The sequence below is a fragment of the Polyodon spathula genome, chromosome 27, assembly GCF_017654505.1.
Source record: "Polyodon spathula isolate WHYD16114869_AA chromosome 27, ASM1765450v1, whole genome shotgun sequence".
Classification (NCBI taxonomy): domain Eukaryota; kingdom Metazoa; phylum Chordata; class Actinopteri; order Acipenseriformes; family Polyodontidae; genus Polyodon; species Polyodon spathula.
Genome location: NC_054560.1, coordinates 7,344,830 through 7,359,590, shown reverse-complemented (window position 1 = coordinate 7,359,590; position 14,761 = coordinate 7,344,830). Strand labels below are relative to the sequence as shown.

General features: G+C 40.6%; 1 protein-coding gene across 1 annotated transcript; it reads left to right on the top strand.

The window, feature by feature from the left end:
* Window positions 1–12,238: 12,238 nt before the first annotated feature.
* On the top strand, window positions 12,239–14,695 carry LOC121301126 (mitochondrial import inner membrane translocase subunit Tim13-like). The gene is made up of 3 exons (XM_041230248.1): window positions 12,239–12,487; window positions 12,952–13,020; window positions 13,736–14,695. Exons 1-3 carry the CDS (start codon window positions 12,365–12,367, stop codon window positions 13,832–13,834), a joined length of 291 nt encoding a protein of 96 aa, XP_041086182.1. The 5' UTR covers window positions 12,239–12,364; the 3' UTR covers window positions 13,835–14,695.
* Window positions 14,696–14,761: the final 66 nt, after the last annotated feature.

Below are 14,761 nucleotides of genomic sequence, written 5' to 3'. Positions count from 1 at the left end.
CCAGTTATTTTTAGGCTCAGCTCACCGCTACGACCCCCGTGCTGACCGGGAGTGGCGAAGAAGAACACACGCTGTCCTCCGAAGCCATCAGCTGACCACTTTTTTTTAAACTGTAGACTCACTGTGCAACCACCTCAGAGCTACAGCATTGGAGGACAACACAGCTCTGGCCAGCTTACAGGTGCCTGGCCAGACTACAGGGATTGCTGGTGTGCAGTGAGCAGAGGACACCCTGGCTGATCTAGGCTCTTCCGCCCCCTGGGTGGCGATCAGCCAATTGTATGCTCCCTCTGGGAACTCCCATCTTTGGTCGGCAATAGAAGTGCCTTTACCAGATGCGTCACTTGGGAGCCCATACAAGTCCATTTTATGTCTTAATTTTAATGCTGTTTTAGAACTACCAGATAATATATCATCGATAAAGTTTCTTTGTCACTTGCAACCTCCAATTTCTGGTCTGATATAATGTAACAGTGAGAAAACGGAATTTCTTTGTGAAATAAAAATGAATGCACTGTTAAGGTTCTGGACCCTTACCTTCACTGCGAAGCTCGCATTCCATTTTCCAACCTTCTTCTTTGGCTACATCCAGAGCCTCCTGGTACTTCTGCTGTTCCTCTGTATCTTGCTGCAGGGACTGTGTAAGCTGAGCTAGGAGGTGTGCCATTCCTCCAATCAGACTGGCTCTGTCTGCGGACGGTACAAACCCCGGAGCCATGGAGGAGGTCCTGGGAATCCAGTCCAGGCTCCTGATGTTCTGACGGCCGCTGTTACCCAAGATGGGAGCACCAGGAAGCTTCTGCAGGTCTTTCAAGTTTGCATGATTCCTGTTGGCCAGCTCTGGTGAGCTAGGAGAGCTCCCATCAGCTTTGTTATTGACCACTATAGGGATGCGTTGGGACTGAAGGACGACACACGGTGAGGGGGAAAGCCCCTCCATGCCTCCCAGACTCACTGCTCTCCTGATTGGCTCAGGCGGGCTAGGATAGCTCTTGTTGTTGTTGAGGGTGCTCTGAGCAGCCTGGCTGGCAGGGGGTCTGCTGTCCATGCTGTGCCCAGGACGCCAGCTGTCTGGGGAGACTCCTCGCCCCTCGGCCTGCATGTGCTCCTGGACCACTAGGTTCCTCAGCTCTCTGAGGCCCTCCAGTTCTTTCCTCTGTTCAGCCAGCTCTGCCTCCTGCTTGGCCAGGTCTGTCTGCAGCCACCCCAGCTCTGCCTTCATCAACCTGTCATTGAGTCCCATGTGAAGCAGGAGCTGATCCTAAAAGAACACACTGCTGTATATGTTTCATTAAAATAAGTGACACATGCAATGGAACAATTCGGTGGAGCACTGCCTTGTAAGCATAGAGCAGCTTCAGATATGCAGGCCTATTAATGATGAACTTCAGTTCCCATAACAAATAGTCAATGTCCAAATAAAGCTATACCAATATCAATACCAATGCCAATACCAATATCAATACCAATACCAATACCAATACCAATACCAATACCAATACCAATACCAATACCAATACCAATACCAATATCAATAGCAATGGTAGTTGTAATAGTAATTAGATTACATAGTAGTGCTAAAACCATAGTTTACTACTGAATGCTACAGTATTCTATTGCATGGGTAAACTTGCCACAGCATACCTGTTGTTCTCGAGACAGCTGCTCCTTGGGTTCGAGTGACCGGAGGCCCATGCTGTCCCTGCTGTCCACGCTGTCTGCAATGCCTGGTTCTCGTTGGACAGGAAGGCTCCAGCGTTCTTCATCAGTGTCCTCTTGTGCTGTATCCAGCTGTGACAACACCTTGGTCCTTGGGACAGGGCTTTCATCTACAAAGCACAGCAGTGAAAAAGGACTTGAACCACTACTGATGTGTCTGGAAAAGCACCATGCAATTAATTGTTCTACCATGCAATTAAGAATATGATTGGAACAGAAGCCTGGAGTGGAAAGGTCACCGTGCCCCATCTCTTTTTCAGATCCTACTCACCGTGAACACTTGCATAGTCATCACTGAGCAGGCTCGAGAGTGATGACAATGTGTCATCAGGGGTTAACAGAGAGAAGTCTTCTGTTACCTATATAGAAAAACAAAACTGTTTCGTTACATAGATGCACCAATTTATAGACATAAATGTGTCTGTAAAAGTATGTCACAAGGTCCTTGAGTGGCTGACCTGGTAAAACCAGGATGAGTCATACAGTCAGGAGTTAAGGATAGGCTTAGGGTTAGGGTTAGGATTGGGGTCATGCAAAACAAAAAATACATTGTAAATATGCATAATAACATTGTAATGATGTTTAAGTGCACATGTATTTACTAGGTAACTACTATGTAAATACACAGTAATTAGAGACGTTTCATATAAAGTGTTACCCTAATCTCATCATCAATACCAGTCAATCCAAGTGTTTACTGCTGCAGGTAAGCAAGGATGAAAACTAACCTTGTCATCAGGCTCCTCTTTGGCTAGCTCTGCTTTGAGTTTTTCTATTTTGTGATCCTTGAGAGCCAGCTGCTTGAACAGTGCTTGTTCCATGAGCTCCAGCGATGCACGGTGGTGGCTCTTTACATCAGAGGTGGTTTGTTCTTCCTATGGGAACAGAGCATAACATTTTTTACAAGGTTATGAAACTGCCGGCATCACCCTGGAGTCAGCAGCCTGGGCTGCAGTCACAAACTGTGTTCTCCACACAGCTCTGGCCAAAAGTTTTGCGTCACCTGATACAATTACCTAATTTTGCTTCTAAAGTCAAATGAAACCTGCTGAAAAATGTTACGTTAACATATTGAATTACATACAGCTTTGCAGTTTTTCATATACTTAATGAAAAACTGACAAAAATGGAAAAATGTGACATTTTGAATTCCAACATGAAATATTGTGTCTGTGTGTGTATATATATATATATATATATATATATATATATATATATATATATATATATATATATATATATATAAAAATTATATATATATATATATATATAATATATAGTATTAACTAAATATATTATATATATATATATATATATATATATATAGATTATTATATATATATATATATATAATATATGTCTCAATTTGAATATGTTAGTTTAGATAGCTTTATTAAATTTTTTAACTGTTTAATCAAATATTAGCTATTAATAAAGAGAAAACAAAATGTCTTACCTTTTCATCCATTTTCTTCATCCAAGTCTCAATAATATCAAAAGTAGGTTTCCAAGGACACCTAGTGATGTCATAATACAGCATGACATCCTGCACAGTCACAACATTCTAATTCCATGGATACTGTTTTAACAAACAATGCCATCTGGGTGACCTACTGCCCTGTTGCTGCTGGAGGCTATATCTTGAAAACCATTTGGTATGATAGTGTATGATTGCGTTATGAATGCAATTGGTTTTCATGGTACTCACACTGGCAAGTGAAAATGTCAATTGTACACTAGTTTAACATTTAGCTAAATACTTAACTGGCCAGCTAAATCTGGAGTTTGTATGCAAATGAGTTCCGCCCGCTTTGTGCTTTCATGTGATTTGATTGGCTCTTGTAATGCTGAAATTTTCATATTTCCCAATCTGCATTACAGAGCCAATCAAATCGTGTGAAAGTGCAAAGCGGGCGGAGCTCATTTGCTTCCAAACGCCAGTTTTAGCTGGCGAGTTAAATATTTATGTTAAATGTTGTAACTGGATTTATAAATTATATCTGAATGTGCACATATACATATTTATTTATTTTCACAACATTTATAAATCTGGGGAAAAAAAATACAAGATTTAAGTTAAATCTGGAAACACAGAATTCTCTGTTTTATTTTTATTTGTGTTCAAACAGTTAGTACTGATCTTTGATGAAAATTGCACAAGGCATATTTAGAATGGATTATGTTTAGTACTCTGAACAATCATCTGTATTGACCGGTTGTAAGATCCCAACAGGTTCAGATCAGAGAGAATCTGAATTCTTTACCAGGCCTACTAACTATTCCAGCTGAAATGTCCTTATCCGACCACTTGTAAAAGCTGTACTTGTGAAAAGACATTGTTTTGGACCACTTGAGGGTGTGCAACTATAATTTCTGTCCCCTTTTGACACATTGGTTCTGTATAGAGGTTTTATATTTAATTAGCCACACAGTTTTTGTGTTGATTTCATTTCTTTAATTGCACTGTGCATTTGAGGTGTATTTTCTCAGTACCTAGAGTTGGACTGATCCTGAACAAGAACTCTGGAGGTCACACGTTGAAGAGAGGGGAAGGTTTTAGAGTTACACAGGCAGAACGGTCATTTTTCAACCCCCCCCCCCCCCTCCCTCAAATAAGGCAGCTTTGTGAATAAAGCCATTTTTTTGTACATACAGAATAGGGATATTAAAATAGTTTTATGCCAACCACAATAATTGAATCTAACTGGCCCTTTAATCTCTGCACACATTCCTGCATTAATGCACTATTATAATTTACAAATCATCTCTAAATTAAGAACACAGTTACACTGAATGTTGGTCTGTACTGAACCTTGGTGTTTAACAATATTGCAAACTACAGTAAACTGCCATACCTAATAGTGGGTTCAGGGGCAGTAGATACAGGGATGTGATCATGTTTGTGCATCTTCATTTCGATCCCTAAAGCAGTTGATTCAATGAAGCAATAGCTTTTGTATTGGTTAAACAGCCTAGGAAACACACATTTTCATTATTAAATATAGTTGATTCAGTAACCAGCAGAGTCAATGGCATGAGCGTCACTGAATCTTTAACAGTCCACAGTACAGAACTGCTTTACGCAGTTGTGTATTAATTCTTAGCTTGTAGCTTCCAGGTTGTAAAAGTCTTCATTAAATCCTTACATGGCAATAAATGATTACTGGTGGGGTTGAATTTGTTGACACCCCCTATTAGAAGTCACCAAGAGTTCTGTATATAAGAGTCTTGCTACAGGCTTACACTGGAGTCACTGTCCAGACCCAACTCAGGTTTCTACAGTACTGACTACCGGTAAGTATAACCTCACATCTTCACAGAACGGTAAGGGATGGCTTTTAATTCTTTTAGGATTCAGCTCTCGTTCTGTGTTATAAGTATTAGTAGCAGAGTAGGTGTGGATTTGACAGAGCTTGTTGTGCTGCAGAATGCATTCTCTATGTTTGTTTAATCTTAGATCATTGCATTAAATACTTGCTTCTGAAAAGACTTCTTGAGGCTGACTGTGGTGGGAGAGTGAGTGCTGTGCAATGCAGGTGTTTTACAGTCCTGTGATTTATGATTGTAAATAAAGATACCAGAAACAGTAAAGAATGCTAATAGCTTTATTGAAAGAAATACAGAAATCGCATCATAATTAACATTGAATTTGGGCTCAATCTGCAGCAGGTAGAGTAGCTATACTACTTCAATGGGAGAGTAGAAGTGGTAAGAGGCTGGAACAAGCTGCACTGCTCTACCTTTGGTGTCTAATATTACAATACTGATATGCAAGATTGCATTTGGAAAATGTGGACCTCTATATATTAAACTGATACCTTTGCTCTGAACAAGCTTGCGGTGCAGAAAAATCAATGTGGTCATGAGATAACAATGAGTAGTTAAAGCATTTAGATATGAAGAGAGAAAACGTTTCCCCTCTGGATCAGGAAAAACAAAAAGGTTGAAAGGATACGATGTAGCACACTGAAGACAAAGCAGGGATCTGTTCACACACCAGCTAATATCACTGTCTCAACCATGCATCTTATACAAGATATTGTACAACTCATCTCTCTTGATGTATCGCCACTGTTGTATTCTCAGTGCTGCATTTTTCCAGAATACTGTGCCAGCAGCCCTTATTATGTTTGCAGTGTGGTAAGCTGGTTGGTAATTTAACCAGTATTTTTACTAACCTGTTCTTAAGGATCCAGAATTCATTGTTCCCCTCCATGCCATACCCTACTGCCAGAACAGCATGGTTAACAGATTGGGTGCACCGTGGGTTGAAGTAAATTCCTTGTGAGAACAGAGAAATAACAAGTGAGTTAAAGATGTGTGCTCCAGTATTGGCTCTACAGAACTCAGAGCAAACATAAACTCACCTGATTTGTAGTACTTAAAGGTAGAAGCATCAACAGCAACGGAGATAGGTCCAACAGTACCTACAGCATCTCTCAGACTTGCTTCATCATTACGACTTATCGTTTTGTAGTCAGAAATGCTGGTAACTTTCATTTCATTGGTGTCCTGGCATCGCTGGTAATCCTTGGAGAGAGAAGAATAGAGCAGTGATACTTTTTCAAAGTGAATGGTGAATAACGTAATGCATCATGTTCTCCTGTCATTCATTTGCAATTCGTGAAGTGGCATAATTGGCCCTACATTTAAACCCCCCTTGTTACTGTACCTTTCCAGTGTAAGGGTAGCTCTGCTCAGAGGTGATCCCTTGATGCTTCACATACTGGAATGCTATTTTCACAAATCCCCCATGACAGCCACAGTTCCTATATGTATACGATGTGGTGCAGTCCACAAGGCTCTGTTCACTCAGTGACACCAGCCGGCCTGTCTTCTTGAAATGTTGTCCCTCAATGGCCCCTGTAGCAGAAAAGGCCCAGCAGGAGCCACATTCCTGGGAGGAGAGAAACAGATTTAAATGAATGCAGCTAGTATGGTTGGCAACGTGACAATGCATCCCAGTCATAGGACAAATGACAGGGGTTGTGAGGACCTTCAGAGATGCTATGACATCACCCATCTGATACCCCCTCTCGCACATGGAAGTTGTACAGTGTTGACTAGTCATGTCAAGACACATTTGCTTAGAGCTCATTGAGTCACTTCAGATGCAGCTCACACCCAAGTATGAAGTGTGTAAGGTTAGATAAAATTAAGTTAGATACCCCCTGGTCCTTCACGTGGGTGACGTAACCTTTTTCTCGCCAGTCAACAGATTTTGGAGGCGTGGAGCTGCCGGTCAAGTTAAACACAGGCAGCCTCCTCAGGGCAGGAGCCGGGCGGAAACCATTCATCTTATTGAACTCCTGGTCGGTCTGAAGGAATAAGACAGCTCGTTAATAAAGGAGATGTGCAGGGAACCCAAATAGCATGGCTCATACTGTATGCATTCTCTTTGTACTAATACTATTTGCATAGCACATTGTGCCATCTGGTGACAAAACAATGTAATTGCTGTTTCTTAAGAATGGACTTTGCCACATTTAACTAGAAAACAGATCCCAAAACTGTATTGTATGATCCCTAATTCAAAGAGCCAATGCATAGGGTAGTCTCTCTAGGAAATCCCTCTGCGTGTGGTACCAGATCTCCGAAGTGGTTCATCCCCATCTTGTAGGAGTGTTTCCCTGCAGCATACTCCTGGTTGTGCTGCTTGATCAAACGCCAGTTCTCTTCCCAAACCATCCTCCTGTAGCTCTCGGTCTCCTACAGACCAAGGAAGCAGCATCAGAACTCAGGAATCAAATAACCAACCACCTCTAACTATAGGCACAATCAACAAGCAAATTCACAATCGTATAGGACAAGTAATAATCAATGCATTGGCTTTATTGCTTAAAGACAAGAAAACAAATGTGTAAGCAACATTAGAAAGCAGGTATGGTTTTCTGTTCATATCTGTAATGCCTTGCAAGGGATAATTCAACTCAAAATAGAGACATGATGATAATTCAACTCAAAATAGACATATGATTTGGATGTGACAGCAATCATTTTAACGACATTGTGTTGAGCAGTATATTTTTCTATATCATTATCTAGAAGAAAGGGGTTAATGAAATTTGTCACAGGCAGGGTTCTGATTCTTGGTTTGTTTTTGTTTGTTTGTTTTTTTTTTAGGTAGATTCCCTGTTGCTGAAAAATGCTCAAACATAAGCTGTGGCTCATAGGTTGATCAAATGAACTTTCCTGTGAGTGAAAACTAGCTGAAGCGTTCGTTGAGCTCGTGTCAGAGCTTCAGTGCTGTACCTCTGAATACTGCTTCCCATGCAGCACCTTCCACTCCTGCCAGCTGTCCTCCAGCGCGGGGTCCTTCAAGAACGAGGAGGCTGCAGCCACAGCGGTGACCACGGCAACCAGGAACACCACGAACACCTGCATTGTCTGGAACTGGAAAAGGAACGCAAGTCACTCATAGCGCGCACACATACGTGACATGGCAAAACTAGACACAAGAAATACACGCATACAAAAAAATAAAGGAAGAAAAAACTATAGGATGACCTTCCTCAGAGTGAAAACTAGACAAGGCATTTATATTACTTTATAATCCTGTACAGAAGCAAATGGTTAGTACTTGCATTGTCTGTAGCTGTAAAAGTAGCACGAACACCTATTGAAGTAATTTTTTCCTGATCAAAGAAAAATGTTTTGAAGACTTTGTGCAAACGCATTAATAAAATCATTAACTGTACATGAGTCTAGAACCTGCTGCATTAAAGAATTCCATTAATATATTGTGCAATTCAGAGCACTTTAAACACACATAGAACCATAATTGAACATTTTAAGCACTGAAAAAGGTATTCTCTAATGTTTCCATTTGCAAACAATTTAAAGTAATGGCCGCAAATGACTGACGAATTCCAGCTGAAAATCACAGCATGAGCTCTGAAGTCATTCATTTTGAATCCAGCCCTGTTAATCCATGTGGATTTAATTACCTTCATTCATGTCATGTTCCTTTGTAATAAATGATGCTGATCACATGTATGCATTCATTATTGGATTAACACTCCTCACATTCCGCTGGAGGGCAAGTTAGAGGGTATGAAGGCATGTCTTACACAATATATGTGATCAGCCTCATCAGGGACTCCACACTCTGGTGCAGTTCTAAGACTATTCTAATGCATTCTGTTGAACAATAAGTCTGTCAAATCCACACCTGCTCTGCTACTAATACTTATAACACAGAACGAGAGCTGAATCCTAAAAGAATTAAAAGCCATCCCTTACCGTTCTGTGAAGATGTGAGGTTATACTTACCGGTAGTCAGTACTGTAGAAACCTGAGTTGGGTCTGGACAGTGACTCCAGTGTAAGCCTGTAGCAAGACTCTTATATACAGAACTCTTGGTGACTTCTAATAGGGGGCGTCAACAAATTCAATCCCACCAGTAATCATTTATTCCCATGTAAGGATTTAATGAAGACTTTTACAACCTGGAAGCTACAAGCTAAGAATTAATATACAACTGCGTAAAGCAGTTCTGTACTGTGGACTGTTAAAGATTCAGTGACGCTCATGCCATTGACTCTGCTGGTTACTGAATCAACTATATTTAATAATGAAAATGTGTGTTTCCTAGGCTGTTTAACCAATGCAAAAGCTATTGCTTCATTGAATCAACTGCTTTAGGGATCGAAATGAAGATGCACAAACATGATCACATCCCTGTATCTACTGCCCCTGAACCCACTATCAGGTATGGCAGTTTATTGTAGTTTGCAATATTGTTAAACACCAAGGTTCAGTACAGACCAGCATTCAGTGTAACTGTGTTCTTAATTTAGAGATGATTTGTAAATTATAATAGTGCATTAATGCAAGAATGCGTCCAGAGATTGAACATGATGTGTAACTGCAGGTATCCTGGTGGGTATGATGAAAATGGTGAAATATCATATATAGCAACAATATACAAGTGCTGGTTAGCACAGGAATGTACACAAGCCTACTAGTAACAATATTGATTCCTATACAGAATGTACAATCATGTACCACTGTATTATATGCAAATAATCACGCACATCAGCAGTCTGCAAACCTGCTCTCAGCTTTTTGATAAAGTTTTTAACATGGTGTTCCTCTGTTCATCAATTACTTCTATTTTTTTTTTTAATTTAGTAGTTGTCAAAATTTTATTTTATTTTATTTTTTGTTAACTTTCTCCCAGTTTAGAACAGCCAATTATTTTTAGGCTCAGTAAGAGTCAGCATGATCTAGTCACTCGGAATGGCTGCAGAAACCATAAAGTCAGGGTGCAACTATGAAGATGTAACTTGAATGGACTGTCTTTATTTTTGATCTACGTAAATATGCCTTTTAACTTTATACACAACAATTGTCATAGAGTTTGCTCAATACTGCATGTTATTATTTTATTATGTCATTTAGCAGATGCTTTTATCCAAAGTGACTTACAGAGGTGAACTATGCATCACAACTGCTGCAGAGTCATTTAAAATAGGACCTCGATTTAACATCTGAAGGACAGAGCACAAAGAGGTTAAATGACAGTGGCTGAGCTGGGATCGAACTGGGAACCTCCTAGTAACATGTCCCTTTCTCTAACCACTGCACCAGCAAGCCTCATAGCCCTATGAAGTGGCCCAATAGTGTATTGCCATCAACTTGATGAGCGCTAACTTCTATAAAGACTGCCTGATCTGGCCTGGGTTACATGCATTTCAAGCAGACATGTATAGACAGTAAAAAAAAAAAACCCAACAACCATAATATTTGAACGATTACAAAAAGATTCACGAAGAATGAATGCAAGCAATAAAAAAGAAGGGCAAATAAAAAAACTTGAAAATGTAATTCACTGGTCCTTGTTGTTGAAAATGTTACCAGCAGATTGTTTTATCTTTATGTTGTGCGGTTTGAAAACAGGCTGGGTCACAGATCTTTTATCACTCTTGGTGTTTGATAGTGCTCTGATATGCTAATGTGTAGGATAGTCAATTCTCAGAAACAGTTTCCATATTTGTTCACTTCAAGGTTATTAAAACCCACTGTGCCCGGTAAGCATGGGACAATATATATCTTTTAACTTTGAATGTGGAATAAATGGGGTGTACAAATCCAATTATTTTCTTACCCATGTATCACAGGGGTGGAAATAAGACTGGGAATCGCCCCAGTGTACAGGCAGGAAGCTCAGGCATTTCTTATTAGACTCATAAGAAAGCTAGGAATGGATCAAACTGCTAAACAACAGGAGTCTTATTTCCATCCCTCTATCAATCATGTTATTTGGTTTCCGCTTTTCATTATATCCCTGAAACTTTTTTCTTAGGTTAAGTTCAGCATGGCTCTTAGCAATGCTTTCTCTACTGAAGGCCGTTCAAACAGGTTTCTGTTTCCCCACAGGGTATTTTTTTCATCATGAATATGAGACTTCTGATTCATTGCACCAACCTGGATTAAATAAAAATGTTGTGCTAATCTAGGATTAGTTCATCTGGGATCGTGTTTTAATCACAGTTACATCGTGCCACAAAAATATGTAAACCAGGAGCAGTAAATCTCAGATTAAGAAATGTTTCATCTTGGATTCATTTTACACAAGAATTAAATATAAAACCTGGGTTGAAAGTTTTGTGCAACATGATTCAAATATAACCCTTGATTGAATCTGGGTTAGGGGTTAATCCAGACTGGAGCTAAAGGTAGTAATTTGCTTCTGTAGTGATGGGCTAGTTGAGTTAATTGCTTCTACTAATAAAATACAATGCTCTGAGCTCAACACTTGGATGTTAGGTCAGCTGTTTTTTTCAGAGGTGGTCACTGCCGTTCTTGTTTACTTCTTCACATGCTGAATGATCTTATTCTAAAATTAACATGATCTGCAGATCTGTTTTGAATGAGTCTTCTATTCATACCACAGCTTTTAGATTTCCAGATATAAGACATAGTGGTTACAAGCCACATAAATTTTGCTGATAGAGGAACACCTGACATCTGATGTTTCTGAGGTATGCTATATTCAGTATTGATACTTTCTTTATAAAAAGCAGTAGTGCTAAGCAGTCATTTTTCAATGTGGACAGCATTAAAAGTGTTGTGGATTCTAGTACACAGTATAATTGTTTTTGTATTAATTTCTATAAAGGGAATTATTTAGAATAAATGAATAAATGAATAATAAATGAGATAAACAGAATGCTCCACTGGCTCTGTGTTAGTTTCACTCTGTGGTCGAATACCTCCAGTACTCTGTGGAGCTTCATAGCCTATAGAAGTGACCCTTATAAAAATGTCCCATAGTAAAAGCATAGCAACATGTAACAAGAACAGTGAAAGCATTGTAAAGCACCAGGGTTTGCTTTGTAAATGTAATGTAATATCATCTGTCATACGGTGCACTTTACACATGCGTTGTGAAATAGGATCGAGCCTGTGCTGAGAGTGACGAGCCCTCAACCCCACCCACGCATCAATTTAAATGACCCACTGTCCCCCGAAGTGCTTGCTCCCAGGTCCCATCGCGGCAGGAAGTTGGCAGCGTTGGACGCCCTGTGTGTTTCAAGGGCAAAGGGCGCTTGCTTGTACAACTGGTGCAGTTTTGACGTGTGACTTTCAGTCTCTCTGAACCCTGCAGTAATCTTGTTAGTAGCTGTCAAAGTGAACCATTATGGACAGTTTTGGTTCTGATTTCTCCTCGGGAGCCGCTGAGTCCGGAAAGATGGACCCAGGCACGATAATGGAGCAAGTGAAGGTGCAGATTGCCGTGGCCAACGCGCAAGAGCTTTTGCAGGTACTTTGAAATGGTAGGGCCGCTCTGCTCAAAATTGTGGGCGGTCTGTCTGTCCGTCCGTCTGGGGTCGAAGTGTCAGTGGCAGCGCCGCTAATCAGCTTCAGTAATTAATTTGTGGCTGTAACTGTCGTTCAGCAGTTACATCTTCAAACACGTTGAGTGCATCTTTTATCTGCAGTCAGCGGTTGTCATTATGTCTGCCAAAGTACTGCAAAATTGTTATTGTGTTGCTCATTTGAGCAGAATACTGCATATTGCAATTTTGATCATGAGTTGGCATTTATTTGAAAGGGAATGGGAATTCATTTATAAAACGAAGTGGAAATATATAATAACTTGTTTTGGGGGATATCCTAGTCTGCCCTACTGCCCCTAGTGATAGGGCCCTGCTCACGAAGCTGAAATGCCTTTGTTCTGCTGATGATGTAGAAAGTCATTTTTTCATGTCTCTCTCCCTGTTGCAGCGGATGACAGACAAATGCTTTAAGAAGTGCGTGGGCAAACCAGGTGGTTCGCTGGACAATTCGGAGCAGGTAGTGTATCAGTGTGTCTTTACAAACCAGTAACTAGCTGTGCATTGGAATATTCCCCTCTGAACTACCTGCCCAATCAAATTGCATCTGGCTCATGCTGAAAAGCTATCAGTCTTGTGTCTTCTATTGAGAGCACTAGTATATGTGAAATATAGATACCTTACTACAAAGCTACTCTTGTAAAATCCCCACCCCTTACTACACAGGGCTGGTAATAACTCCCATTGCGAAGCAGTTGCACCCATTCCAGGTTTCACACCCAGCTTGATAAGCCACAGTGTACAGCTATGGCCAAAAGTTTTGCATCACCTGGAATTTTAGGAGTGAGACATAATTGAAAATGTTATTTAACATCATATAATCATTGAAACTACAAAGTGATATTGCCAAAGTCTACCGGAAGCCATAACAATAGTACAGTGTTTCATGTTAGAGTTTGAAATGTCACATTTTTCCAAGTATATGGGAAAACTATAAAGCGGTATGGAATTCAGTGTTGGCATAGCATTATTTGAGCAGATTATGAAGCAAAATGTGTTCATTCTAGCAAGCCTAGCTGTGTCTTATTCAATTCGGCATAAAACCAGGAATGGATCAAACCGCTGTGCAAAGGGAGCTTTTTTTTATCCATGACTAAGGTTGTTGCACTGACTCACAATGTAGACAATGCTGTTATGTTCCAGTAAAGATGCATGTCTGTGTCGCTCTGTTGCAGAAATGCATCGCCATGTGTATGGATCGCTACATGGATGCGTGGAACACCGTCTCCCGGGCTTACAACTCCAGACTGCAGCGGGAGAGAGCGCGCATTTAACGATGCAGCCGACCGCAGCCCTCCCTGCTTCTCCCGAAAACCGAAGAAAAAGACATGGGAGCAAGGTTTACCAAGCAAGGGGCCATTTACAATGAACTAGGACACCAACCTGGACTAGGTAGCCCTTGGTTTTAACTGTGATTGCTGGCCACCGGCATCCAGCTGTGTCTTTTGATCTGTGGCAGTGTAGCTTCCAGCAGTGATGAGGATTGGTATACCCCTCAAACTGCTTCAGGTCTGTGTTAGGGAATGTACACCCGTTGACCAGCGGGGCAAAATGTGCTGCCACCTTTCTGAGTGTTATTTTCTAGCTTGTTTTTTTGGATTGCCTTTGCGGCTCTTCTCCCTCCCCTTGTCTTGTAGGAATGTATGACGGTCCTGACATTCCATTTGTAAAGGAGGTGGAGTGAAAATCCCGTCGATACGTTTGTTTGGTTTTAAATGATGTTCACAAAAAGTGAAAAGGGGAAACGTTTTTGGTTCCTCAAATTTGCTTTATGTGAACGACAGTCATGGGATATATCTCGTTATGTTCCTCCAACCCCGATCCCTCTTTGGTCTCTGCCTGCTTCGTCTATAGGATAAAATGAAGGGTGGTTTGGGTTGTCAGTACTGTAATGGGGTTCTGTTTTGTTGAACAGTGGCGGATCCAAACTAAAATGAATAAGCCTAGTCTAGAAAAGACCTGTTTTCACTTGTTCTCATTGCATTTAACAAATCAGGTGAAGCGATCGGACGGGGTTCACATAACGTAAAGGTTTCTTCAGGTGTAAAGATCATTAAAAGCCATTATCTGGACAGCAAGACCATGTGCATTTCTGTGTTGCTGCTGGTACCATTAATAAAGAAACTGGTTAGTTCTCTCTGTCATTGTTTTACTGTGAAGTTACGGTGAACTCAAATGTGTAATACGTGAGGAAAAATAAA

Coding starts and splice junctions, on each gene's coding strand:
- LOC121301126 (XM_041230248.1), top strand. CDS start 12,365: ATGGACAGTTTTGGTTCTGATTTCTCCTCGGGAGCCGCTGAGTCCGGA. Junction 12,488..12,951: donor ACGCGCAAGAGCTTTTGCAG/GTACTTTGAAAT, acceptor TCCCTGTTGCAG/CGGATGACAGACAAATGCTT. Junction 13,021..13,735: donor CGCTGGACAATTCGGAGCAG/GTAGTGTATCAG, acceptor GCTCTGTTGCAG/AAATGCATCGCCATGTGTAT.